Genomic DNA, 13,881 nt, shown 5'->3' on the forward strand with positions numbered 1-13,881 from the left:
CTCTGCGCTTCCACTGCAGGGGGCACAGGTTCGATCCCTGGTCAGGGAACTAAGATCCTGCAAGCCAGGATCTTAGTTCTTTTGGCATGGCCAAAAGAAAAAAAAAAACACTACATGTTCTGCTCCTCTCTTGGTTGATCCCAATTAGTAGATTAAAGGAGCAGAGAACTCTTTCAGGAAGAATGTCTGTATACTTTTGTTAAACTCATGATTTCCCAAACTTATTTGACTACAGAACCCTTTTCTTAGTGGAATGTAACATCCCATGTGTAAAGGGAAAGAGTAAGCTGCTGTAACAAAGATATCCAACAATATAGTGACTTAAAGAATATTTCTGTCTTGTGACACATCCTGGGTTGGGCCTGCAGGCTGCTGTGCTCCACACGGTCATTTAGTGGCCCAGGTTCCTTCCTTCTGGTTTTTCTGCCATCCACTAGAGCATTGTCTTTGCCTACATAGTCAAAAGCAGATCTCAGGAATGTCCAGTTTCCAGATTGCAGGAAAGGGAAAGAACTTGGAAGATATGCATACGTAATATTTTAAGGCCCAGTGTGCAAGTGGCATGCAAAATCTTTTCTTATATTCCCTTAGTTAAAACTTTGTTTCACCAAGCTGCAAGAAGTATTGAGAAGCTAGCTAGGAGGCCATTGCCCAACTACAACTTTATTACTGTGCATCAGTGTCACCCAGCCTGCCTGCAGCCGAGGAGGAACTAGAATCCATGTCTTCCAACTCCTAGGCCAAGATTCTAAGTTACCACACTAGCATTTGCTTATCAGTCAACAAGTATCAAGTGTCTCTTGAGTTCCAAGTTTATTGTCAGATGAGGATAGAAAGCTTTTTAGAATATAGTTTCACTAATCCTCTACAAAATGTTTGTCAATTGCATCTTTAATCTGGTAGCAGTTTTTGTTTATGGATAAGCTTTTCAAATATGGCTATTATAAAAGTAGCAAGAATTGTAGGTTTATACCATAATATTTTAATTTGCCAGGGAACATATACCATGGAAATTAACAAAAGGAAAACAGGGTAGAGAATCTTGAAATGGACCCAGATACATCTCAGAATTTATAAAAAAGGCATTTCAAATTAGTTCTGAACCAAAAAGATAAATGTTTTGTAAAAGTGGTGTTTGGACCACTGGATAGCAATATGGAAAAAATAATAGTAAGTTTACCTCAGCCCTTAAAGTCATTCATATCAATGCCAAAACCTTGGCCTCTGTGCACTGGTGCCAAATCGAATCTCAGAGACAGAATTTTGGGTGAAGTAGAAAGAATAACTTTATTGCTTTGCCAGGCAAAGGGGACACAGTGGGCTCGTGCCTCTCAAAAACAGTGTGTCCTCAACCCAGAGGGATTTGGTGAGCAGTTTTATAGCAATGGTTTAAGGCCAGAGTTGCTGATAAGGATTAGGGTGTGTGCAGGGCCTTCACTCCTTTAATCTTGCCTCAGGTGGTCTCCTGATAAGCTTCTGTGGTTCCTTTAATCTGGAATGAAGAATGCTAACATCTTCCATTTGTTGGGCATTTTAATTCTGGAAAGAGCTCAAAGATATTGTTATGTGTATCCCTTGAGGTGGAACCAGGACCTGCCCCAGGGCTGTACTATTGTTTCTTGACTGCTCCTCCTTTGTCTCTGCATTGCTCCCTTCCCACAGGGTCCTGCTTGGTTTCACTATTGTTCAAGTGTGTGACTTAAAGAAATCATGAAAGTCAAAACATTTTGAAAAGCATCTTGAATAGGATAAAGTCTTTCCAGGCAAAAACTAAAACCAGAAGCTACAAAGGAAAATCTTGACAAATTAAGCTATGTAAGAGGCAAAAACTTATATGTAGAAAAAAGGAAAAATTAAAACTCAAAAGGTAAATACATTTTCAAAACATGACACAAGACTAATTTCCTTGGTGTATAAAGAGTGTTTACAAATCAACAACAATGGAAAAAGAAATGGGCAAAGGACATGAATACATAGGAAAAAAATTCAAAATCCAGTAAATATATGAAAAGAGGCCAAACAATGATATATCATTTTTCATTATCAGACTGTCCAACATTTAAAACTTTGATAATACCAGTGTTGGAGAAGCTATAGGTAAACCAGCACTCTCATACACTGTTGGTAAGAGTGTAAATTAGTACTATCATTTTAGAAGTGAATTTGTAACAGCTTTCAAAAATTTAAAATAAGTATATGATTTGATCCAACAGTTCCACTTCTAGGAATTTATTTTAATGATAAACTCATACAAATGAACAAAGAATTATATGTACAGATGTTTATTTTAGGATCACTTTTAACAGGAAAACAAGTAGTGAGAAATGGGAAACAACCTAAATGTCTGTGGTAGTGTAAAAATTTATCCCCAGATTGAGACTCCTTCCTTCAAAGAGTGGAATCAAATTACCTTCTCTTTAAGTGTGGGCTGTACTAATGACTCAGTAAATAGAATGTGGTGGAAGTGATGCTCGTTGACTTTCAAGACTACGTTATAAAAAGCATTTTAGTTTTTTCCTCATTCTCCCTCTTGGGTTATTCACTGTAGAAGCCAGCTGCCATATTGAGAAGACACTGAAGCAGCCCAAAGGAGAGACCTGCGTGGCAGGAACTGAAGCCTCCTGCCAACAGCCATGTGTGTGAGCCCCTGGGAGGTAGACTGTCCAGCCCTAGTCAAGCTTTCAGATGGCTTCAGCTCAAACTGATGTCTTGGCTGAAACTTCATGAGAGACCTGGAGTGAGAAGAACCCAGCTAAACCACTCTTGAATTTATTACCAGAGGGCCATGAGATAATAAATGTTTGCTGTTTTAAGCACCTAAGTTTTGTTAACGATAGATAACAAATATATTAAATATAAAAAGCCGATTGATAAAATATTGTACTGACATACAATGGAACTCTGTGCAGCTATTAAAAATAATATCTTCTGCTTGAGATGTAGAAATCTAGAAAGAGAACTATCCCCACACTTGCAAGATCAGAAAATCTGGAAAATATGCAAATTCACAACTTTTTGTGGACCCATGAGAGAGCTGAGTTCACCAGGCACCCATATAGCCTGAAGACCAAGGAAAGACAGGCACCTACAAAGAGAGATGGAACTCCAAGCACTTGCCTACCTGGAGCAGGCACTGCTATGCGCTGGCAAAGAGAGTTCTGCTAAATTTGTGGCCCAGTGTAGGCTTGCAAGAGAAAATAAAAACCAAGGGGCCATAGATATAATGAATATTTGCATCCACTTACAGGCTTTTCTCCTCCGATGGTCTCACTGGGCACTCACAAAAAAGATTAGCAAAAGTCCTGAGAAAGCATCCTTGAGGGCATAGCCTGGGGAAGGGGAATATCAGTTGCTGCAGGAAAGACATGAGACAAGGCTTGGATCCTATTGCCCCATATTTCCAACAGAACAAAAGTAGAACCAGCTGTCCAAGAACAGGCAATAAACACATCCTTACAGGGCTGGTAAATCCAACTGCAGCTGGGGAAAAATAATGGAATAAAAACCAAACCTCTGATCCTGGGAGAAAGGTGGGAATATGTGCTGTGCCCAAAACTGCTGGGGGAGGGTAGAAACACTTTGAAGGTCACACCCCCTCAAGACCCAGGGACAGAGTGCCTGCCTGCCTGAGACTTAATCAGAACAGAGCACCTCATGGCTCAGTCCCTAGCCCCAGGCTAACAAGTACCGACTATCAAGTAACAGTGGAGTCTGCTGGGAGAGCTACAAGGGCATGGAGAGACTGACACATACCAGGGAAGACCTAAAGCTGAGAGTGGAGCACACATTGAGAAAAACATTTGGTCAAACAATGCCATACCTTAAACACAGGTAACACTTGAGGAATCTGAAGTGCATGGTGTACTTAGGCTAACTGTAGCAACAACAAACTCAAGGGTCTACACAAAGGAGTGAAGACTGCAGGAAATGGTAATCACATAAGTAAGTACTGAAGCTTTTTCCCCTCATTATTTATGTCTCCTTAAAAGAAAATTGACTATTTAAATATAAAAAGAATAAGAATATGTTGGGCTTCCCTGGTGGCGCGGTGGTTGGGAGTCTGCCTGCCGATGCAGCGGACACGGGTTCGTGCCCCGGTCCAGGAAGATCCCCAGAGTGGCTAGGCCCGTGAGCCATGGCCGCTGAGCCTGCGCGTCCGGAGCCTGTGCTCCGCAACGGGAGAGGCCACAACAGTGAGAGGCCTGCGTACAGCAAAAAAAAATAAAATAAAGCGGTTAATCCGTCAAGAGGACATACCAATCCTAAATATTTACACATCAATAACAGAGCTTTGGAATACACGAAGCAAAAACAGAACTGCAAAGAGGAATAAACAAATCCACAATTTAATCTGATATTTCAACTCCTCTCTTGTAAGGATTGATAAAACAATAAAGAAAAAATCAGTAAGAATATAGAATACTTGAACAACACTGTCAACCAATTTAACCTAATAACATTTATAGAACACTGAATCCAACAACAAAAGAATACACACATTCTTCTTAAGTTCACATGGAACATTTAACAAGACAGACCATTGTTATGGGCTGAATTGTGTTCCCCCCTGCTGTTTAGTCCCATCCTGTTGATGGTGATGCTCTTGCCTAGGAACTAGGAACACCTGAGGCACTCACCAAGCTTGTGGGGCCAGTGTTGTGGCTGGACTAACCCGTGTGGTTCTTATAATGATTGCAGTACACACTTCAGCCAGAAACCATCAGGGGACTTTGAGGAGCAAGATTTACTACTCATAGGTCCTGGAGAGTACACAGCACACTCAAGGGCCATGAAGCAAGGTCACAGGTTGAGAGACAGAGGAGCACAGACCTGGGGCTCTGCCTTTGTTAGGGCCCAAGGGTGGGGTGTTTAGGGTTTCACAGGTTCACTCTTTATTGGCTAATTTAAAGCATAAGAGAGAGAATTAGGGAATGGAAAGGGAGAAGCTAAAAGAATGTTGTAGAACAAAGTTGGAGGGCTAATAATACCTGATTTCAAGGTTTATTGTAAAGTTACAGCAATCAAGGCAATTTGATCTTGACATAAAGGTAGAAAATTATATCAGTGGAACAGGATAGACCCATATACGTGTGGACAACTGATATTCAACAAAGGTACAAAAGCAATAGAGTGAAGAAAGGATAATTTTTTCAGCAATGAGCTCATCCACATCTCAAATCATATGGAATTCTCAATAAGAGATTTCCCATCCGAAACCATCAAGGCCAGAAGGCAGTGAGAGGACATATTAAAGTGCTGAAAGGAAAAAGACTGTCAATTAAGAATTCTATATCCACAAAACTGTCCTTCAAAACTGAAGGAGAAATTAAGACATTCCAGATAAACAACAACTGAGATAATTTGTCACTAACATACCTTCCCTACAAGAAATGCTAAAAGGAGTCCTTCAGAAATGAAAGGTTACTAGACAGTAACTCAAATTCACATGAAGAAATAAAGAGCACCAATAAATGTAACTACATAGGTAAATATAGAAGACATTATAAATATATTTTTTTGTTTGTCATAGCTCTGGCTACTGTAACAAATTACCATAGACTGAATGACTTAAACAACAGAATTATTTCTCACAAGTTTGGAGACTGGGAAGTCTGAGATCAGGGTGCCAGCATGGTGGCATTCTGGTGAGGGCCAACTTCCTGGCTTGTAGACAGCTGCTTTCTCACTATATCCTTACGTGGTGGAGAGCAGAGAGAGAACTAGCTCCCTTCCTCTTCCTATAAGGACACTAATCCCATCATGAGGGCTCCACCCTCATAATCTAATTACCTCCCAAAGTCCCCACCTTCCAATACCACCACATTAGAGCTTCTGTATATGAATTTTGAGGGAACACAAACATTTCCTCTATAGCGTTGTTTGTAACTCCTTTTTCTCTTATCTGATATAAAAGACAACTTCATAAAGCAATCATTATAAACCCATGATGGTGGGTATACAATGAATAAAGATGTAATTTATATGGCAATAATAGCAAAAAGGAAGGGGAGACAATGGAAATAGATAGAAGCAAAGTTTTTATGTACTATTGAAGTTAAGATAGTATTAATCCAAACTAGATTGCTATAGGCTGAGATGTACAGTAATCTTCAGGGCAACCACTAAGAAAATAACTCCCCAGGCCCCTCCAGTCAGGCTTATCACCACTCAAGAGATTTTGCTCCGGTAGCCAGCAGAAAGGGCACAGGCTTCAGGGCCAGACAAGGCATGATGCAAATTTTAGCCTGTTATGTGATGCTGGGTGGTTCATTTTCCACATCAGTAAAGTGGGGATTAAAAAAATCTACCCTGTAGAGGTACCATATGCATTACACAGTGTCAGGCACATAATAGGGAATCCTTATATGGAAACCATTATTACTGCTATTATTATTATTATTTTTGCTATTCTCCAACTACCCAGATCCTCTATGACCTTCAGTCTCTCCAAGGTTCAAGGCCTACAAAGTCATCTCTGACTATTCCTTTCCTCATCTAGTGTGTTTCTAAGTAGCAAACAATTGATCAGTCGCTCTCTAGCTATTTATATCAATAAATGTTTCTCAACTAGGCAGTAGGCAACTTGAAAGCATATATTATATTCTAGTCCAGAGCACCTCTTCAGCTGTAGTACAGCATAGTGCTTAAAATCCTAGACTTTCAAGCTGACTGGATTCATAGCCCAGCTTCTTCATTTATTATCTGAGTGATTCTGGGCAAGTCACTTGACCTCTCTATGCTCAGTTTCCCCATCTGTGAAATGGGACAACAATAATACTATAGTGCCCACATAGAGTGGCTGTGGGGCTTAAATGGAATAAGAAGAGTGTCTGGCACAGAGTATCTGCTTAATTATTGTCTGTTGAATAAATTGACTCAAAGTCCAGAATTCTAGATAGCAAGTAGCTGAAATTAGGTCAACTGACACAAATTAATCTTCACCTTCCACCATAAAAATTCAATTTGGAAACACACCCCTTGCTTTGGTAAGTTTGCTTGATCACAGCAACGTAGTAAGATAAAATAGTTGCCAAAGTTGTTTTTCAGGAAATGGTTTGAGACTAAACTGAAAGCCCTAAACCTAGTAATCAGGAGGGTATCCTGATAAACTGCCTATATGTGTGTTCCTCACGGGGACTCACAGCTCTGGGAGAGAGACCACCATTGTTTTGTCTAATTAATAGAGGAAGGAGATAAGACATGAAAAGGTTGCCTTTTGAAGATATTCAATATTATTTGTGTTCCAGGAAAACCACCTGGGAGTAGTCATTGTTATCCCTGTTATACAACAGAAGAAACCGGGCTCAGAGAGGTTACCCAAGGTCATACAGCCGGTGAGTTGGCAGGGCCAGATTCAAACCCAGATCTCCCTGATTCCTGAGGTCACACTGACCCTCCCCGCAAGGTGAAGTTCCCAGGTGAGGCTGCCTTGAGCAGAGAACAGGGCTGCCTCAGACTTCTTGTGAAAACACACGGAGACAGACAGCACTCTACCCATGGAGTTTTGACTCATGCTCACCCTCAAGACTGAGGGACTGGTTTTCTCCTGGCTGAGAAGGGTCTCTGGGTTTACAGAAATGTACTCAAGATCTTAGAGAAAAATGGAGACCCAACTTACAAGAGAAGGAAGCAGACACTGCCACAGATCCACCACCTCTTGTGCAAAATGATCTCAGATGCCCTTCACCTTGGCTGGGGGACATGCCCCATCCCCCATCCCGTCGCTCACAAACACTAAAGGCAGAGACGAAAGTGCCTGCCTTCACACAAGAGCCACTTGTGGTTTCCCTCCCCTCTCAGCACACCACTTGGGAGGGCCTTTCAGTTCTCATAACGCAAGTGACTTTGTTTTCTCTGCCACAAGTTATAAGGGGCAGAAGGAGGTGTCTACTTTGTTGCCAGAGCCTGCCCTGGAATTAGCCTTGCACCATTCGGAAGACCCAGCCTTGCTGAGCGCTGAGCCTAGCAGTCCCTTGGCGAGGCAGCGATACTCCCTGGCTCCCCAGTCATGTCCTGGCAGCTGTCTGCAGTGGTGGTGCTCTTCGTGTCCCTGGCCGGTGAGTGACACACATGACTTTCCATGGTGACCCTGCCACATCCGGTCCTATTAAATGTAAATGCATTCTAGTGCCAGTGACCAAGGTGGGGCAGGACAGATTGGAGATAGCTGTAGTGGCTTCAGCTACTGTGGGTATTTGACTTGGGAATGCCTCTTTATTACCTTATGTGTGGAGCACACCTTCATTTTTTTTTCCAGAGGCTTTCACAGTTTGGACAGAGTAGCTGTCCACCCTGGAAGACAGTGACACTGCCCCTGGTTCCCAAATGGTCTGTAGGCACCTGATTAGGGAGAGTGTACAAATCTCTTCGATTTAAGAGATGGAGAACTGAGCCAGGGCTTAGAAATGGGGCTCTTGCCAAGAGCCTGGGGAAATCACGTCATGCCTTGCTTTTTCTGCTTTTCTTAAATGGAGCGCTATGTGTATATTATGTAACAGCGAGTTGTGAAGGTGAACGAGATGTGGTCTGACAAACTGCCGTCTCAGAAAGATGTAAGCCAGGGCATCAAAGATTTCTTGTTTCATTACCAGTATAGGTCAGATCAAAGAGACTGTCTGGGAAGCTGAGATTTTAATGATTCTTTTATGTCTGTGCCCCCTGCTTTCACCAAGAACATTTTCTCCCTAGGACGTTGAGTCCTCTTATGTGCTTTAACAAGTTTGCTGGTTGATTCACAATTCCTTCCACTACCACTGACTTGAACATGTGAGGGAACTAGCTCTGTCCACATGGCCTCACTAACACGCTCAAATGGGAGACACAGCTGCACTTGAGTGTAACACAAATTGTCATGAAAGTTGGGTGAAAGGTCAGGCCAGCGACCCTAATCCAGGCTGTTTTTCTTTGTGCCACACTTTCAGAATTAGAGTTTCACATTCTTTTGGAGGCAAAATGAAAAGTAATCATTATATTTAGCAGAGCAAGCCAATAAAAATGCAGAAGATCTCAATGTAGCAGTAACCCTCAGTGACCTGTCTGTGGGCGCCAATTCAATGGCTGGCAGACGACTGGTGGATTCAGGAGGGCAATGAACGTGAGATAAATGCACAGGCAGGTGGAAAGGAAATGCCCACGTTGCCCTTTCGTCTCTGAGCTGTGCATTCTTAGAGGTGAACGTGGGCGCTCAGCTAACAGATGGCAGCCCTGAGATTTGCACCCAGGAAGTTCACCTTCGGGGTCCATGCTCTGCACTTCTGCACTATACTTCTACATGCATATGTTCAAGAAATACTTGTTGAATTGCATGTGAGCAAAAACCATTCGACATTTTGCTTGGAGAGACAAAGCTTTTAGGTAAGCTAACTATGTAATCTTTATACAGTCACTTTGCTTCCCTGATCTCAAATTCGAACCCCATAAAATGAGGAGATTTAAGTTTGTATCAGTTAAGTTTAGGTCCAGCTGCACATAAGAGACAAGCGCCAAATAGTGAATTAAACAAGATAAGTGTTTGTTTCTGTCTCAAGTGAAAACAAGTCCAGAGGAATTCAGACCAGGTCTGTGTGGGGACTCATTCTTGTGGACCCACCATCCAATGTGTGACTTCCACCTGCAAGGTCTCCTCATGGTTCTAGATGTCTGCTGGAGCTCCAGCCATCACATACACATTGCAGCCTGATTAAAGGAGGAAACAGGAAGGCAATAGAGAGGCCCCCTAGGTGACTGAGCTCCCTTCAAGCAACCTTCCCAGAGGCCCACATAACCCTACCACTTGTATTGCTTTGACTTGAACTCAGTCACATTCCTACCCATCTGGAAAGGAGGCTTAGAGTTGGGGGGCTTTATTCCATGCAGCAAGTGCTCAGCTTAAACTCATGGCTCAGTTACTAAGGAAAAAGGAGAGACTGGATTTTGGCGTAGTCAGCCAGCAGTCTCTGACACAGGGCTAGAGCCCCTTCTGCTCAAGGGTTTTCTTTGAGCCTCAAGTCCCACAGAAAACTGACAGAGGCAGGATTTACATCTCTCTGCTAAAAGGCCTAAGATTAAACTGTGAAACTGTGAGCAGAACCTTGTCAAGGGCCCACCCCTGCTGCCCCACACATCCAGAAACCGTCTTCCTGCCGCATCCAGCTAGGGCTACCTCTGCTGCCCGGGGAGGTGCCAGAGAAAGTGCTCAGGAGTTAAGCTCGACTCCCTGCCCCTGGACATGGGCACAGCACTCCATCTACTCCCCAGCTGTGCTCCTTAGAGCTCTGCAAAAGGTAGCCTCTGAGACCTGCCAGGTCTGCTCCCTGCTGGCCCTCCTCCTGACCCCTCCTCACACCCTCCCAAGCTCCCATGATGCTGACTCTGCTGTTCTGCAGAGACATTCCAGGCTCTGAAGCCCCATGCCTTTACACATACTCTTTCTCCTGCCTGTGGGATGCCATCTACTTTCCTGTCTGCCTGAAGAATTTCTCCTTGTGATGGATTCCCCACCTCACCCCATAGGACTCAGGGCCTGCTTCAGTAATAACACCTGGGCTCCCCTGGTGGCGCAGTGGTTGAGAATCCACCTGCCAATGCAGGGGTTCCGGGTTCAAGCCCTGGTCCGGGAAGATCCCACATGCCGCGGAGCAAGTAAGCCCATGCACCACAACTACTGAGCCCGCAAACCACAACTACTGAGCCCACGTGCCACAACTACTGAAGCCCGTGCCTAGAGCCCGTGCTCCGCAACAAGAGAAACCACCGCAATGAGAAGCCCATGCACCGCAACAAAGAGTGGCCCCCGCTCGCCGCAACTAGAGAAAACCTGCACACAGTAACAAAGACCCAATGCAGCCAAAAATAAATAAACAAATAAATTTATTAAAATAATAATAATAACACTTGTCACACCGAGGAGTATAGTCCATTTCTGTGTCTGCCTCACAAGGCTTTGCCCCCCTGAGAACAAAGACCTAACCCCAGTGCCTGGCCTGGAGCTTGGCTCAGAGGAGGCGCCTCTGTATCTGCTGAATTGGGTGTGGTGGGGAAACCAAACTAAGGCTCTCTGGGAAGGCCCGACTGTCTGGGAAATACCTAAAGAAGCAGTCCTTGTGTGGTCACTGGCTTTGCCAGGGCCTGGCCGATGGGTTATCTCTCACTCCTCCTGCGAGTTGTAGGGAAACCAAAACCTTCTCACGCCCCTTCCTGCAGTTCACCATCTAGAGGAATACAAACAAGGGGTTAAGGCTCTGGGGTACTCATTTGCTGAGTCTCTTGAATCCTGGAGAAGAGACGCTGAGGTTCTGGGAGTGGGAGCTTCGCAAATCAGTGTGTGGACTTCAGACTGTGTTCTTCTGAGTAGAAGGAGAACTGAGAGAGTCTGAGCTGTGCCCTGCCCTTGCTTCTGCCCACTGCCCACTTTGTGGTTTTCAGACAGACCAGTGAACTTGACTAAACCTCTAGGCCAAAGATCCCATTGAAAAACTATGACCCAATTTTGATCAAGATTGGTCATATATGTGTGGTCATAAACATAGATTTTGTAAAACAGAGTATTTTTCAGAGCATTATTTCCATTGAGTACCTAACAAACATATGGACTTTCTGGGATGTATTTCAATGCACAGCATAGCTACCTCTGTCAAATTTCCATCTAACTGCCTGCCCATCTTTTATACCCCACACTCCTGCAGGGAGATGAGGAGAGGAGGGGAGGGACCAGAGTAGAGAAAGAGAAGAATATTAGAACAATATTTCCCAGACTTGTTTAATTGTAACACACTCTGTCACTTTTGTTCCTGCCACCTACCAGCCCAGGCTCCTGTCCGCCTCAAGGTCACATACCATATGGAGACACCATCACCTCCAGGCACCTCACAAAGACTTCCTATATACCAAGCACACTTGACAGTGTACCGTGAGTCTTCTTGTCCTGTTTGGGGTGCTGTGCGTTCATGAACGGCCAATGTGCTTTTTTCCCTTACTTGAGTTCATTCATCACTGCTGAGAGAGGAGTTCTAATTGCATTATGAGGAAGGCTCCCCCTTTGAAAGGGTGTGCTACTCAGTTGAGGAAATTCTACTCAGTTGAGAAGATTTGCTTTAGTTCATAAGCATAAGCTGTACACAGTGGGATTTTATCAAGGACCTAATCTTCCAGGAGAGCAAAAGTCAGGTGGTTCCCAGTCTCCTGGAGTTCTCTGCAGCAATCTTTGCTTTTTACTACAAGATATTCCTAGATACCACATCTGGGAGTGAATTCTATTTCTTCATAGTAATACTATGACCCTAACTGTGTTCCTGTTGGGTTTTTGACCCAGGGAACAGCAACTCAGGTTCAGCCCAAATGAATTATGCAAATAAATCTTCAACAACTGTCAACCTTCATAACAATCTTGAAAGGAAAAATCTTGCTCCAAGCTCTACAGTATGGGCATAAAGGCTCCACGTATGATTTTACAAAGATTGGTGAAGTAAATCTATAGCCCATAAAATCTGCAACTCTCAAATATCATACATTTCAATTGTCCAAGTAAACATTTTAGATACAAGAAAAGACTCTTTAGTAATAGTCTCAAGTAACTTAATGTCATTAATAATGTCTTCTTTAAAGGTTATCAAAGGCATTTTGAACTGATACTTTTGTCTTTCCCATTTTGCAAACCAGCTGTGCAGAAATAATTTATAAGTGCTACTACTGGGCTTAAAGTTAGCCTTTTCTTCTGGAAAATAATCACTGTTTTAGCATGTGGGCCTTTGAAAGACTCTCTGAGGACCACCATTATGATGGTTTAGTGAACTGGGGTCACTGGAGGGGCACCCTACTCTTCTCTCCTCTGCTTTTGTCTCTTCTCTTACCATTCTTCCCAGTGACACGCACCACCTCCACCCATGCCCAGATCCAAGGGCAGGCTTTGGTTCAGACAGGGACTTGAGTCTCAGCTTCAAAATTTACTAGTTGTGTGATTATGGTCAAGTTAATAGAATTTTCTAAACCTGAGTTTCCTCATCTGAAAGACAGATAAAGATTAGTACCCGTCAGGGGGTTTTTGAGAAGAGCTGGTGAAATAAGACCCTCGACCTGAGGCCTGCCATGTAGTAAGTGTTCAGTAACTTGGAATTTTTATTGCTATGGGGAAAGTACCCACCTAGAAATGTATTGGATGAAAGGGAGAGATAGTAAAGGTGTTTATGGATGACTTTAATTCGATGTGAAATTCAGGACTTTATAAACACCAGCGTAGAGTGATCTTCTTTCCCTTTTCCCCGTGTTTTTCCAAGTCACTGCTCAGCACCGGGCAGTAACAGCTCCAATGAGTGAAAATACAATGCATAAACATAGTGAAACCATAGCATTAAAGAGACAGTGCCATCTCTCAGTGTACCTGATCGTAAGCTCCCAAGGGACATCACCTGCAGTTGTCTAATTTCTGGCTTGCTCTGTGCTTGGAAGGAGACAAGGATAGAACTATTCTGGTTGAAAAAGATTCAGAGGCCTTCGGCCCTGAAGGGATGACCCAGGAGAGAACCTATGACGATAATACACACTCTAGGTATGCTTAATAGTCCAGGAAGGCTTTCACTCAAACCACCTTGTTTGAGCCTGTTAATAACCCTAGGAGGTCTACAATGCTGTAACCACCATTTACACATTCAGTTATTTATTCATTCATTCCATATCCACTGAATACCTTCTATGCACAGGCACTGGTGGTGAAAAAAATTACCCACAGTTCCCACCTTGAGCTTGCTTTTCATCTAGTGGGAGAGAGGCACAATTAATAAATAAACATATAATCAGGGCTGATATTCTGCTGGTACACACTGTCTGGACAGGCTTATTGTTAAATATTTGAATACCGTCCCCTTATATAATTACAAGCTGTGATTAATGCAGTGAAGGCAATGAATA

At 43.3% G+C, this 13,881-nt stretch overlaps 1 protein-coding gene across 2 annotated transcripts in view; it reads left to right on the top strand.

Annotated features, from left to right (window-relative positions):
- The first annotated feature begins 7,877 nt into the window (after positions 1-7,877).
- The window catches only part of LAMP3 (lysosome associated membrane protein 3), a 34,454-nt gene continuing 28,450 nt past the window's right edge, over positions 7,878-13,881 (top strand). For both annotated transcript variants that reach the window (XM_027110800.1, XM_027110790.1), the window contains exon 1: positions 7,878-8,057. In XM_027110800.1, the coding sequence (XP_026966601.1) occupies positions 8,009-8,057 (49 nt within the window). In that variant the 5' untranslated portion in view covers positions 7,878-8,008. The remainder of the gene's footprint in view (positions 8,058-13,881) is intronic.

This window comes from Aethalodelphis obliquidens, unplaced genomic scaffold (assembly GCF_003676395.1).
Source record: "Aethalodelphis obliquidens isolate GAN/ISIS:26980383/991018 unplaced genomic scaffold, ASM367639v1 scaffold1, whole genome shotgun sequence".
NCBI lineage: Eukaryota > Metazoa > Chordata > Mammalia > Artiodactyla > Delphinidae > Aethalodelphis > Aethalodelphis obliquidens.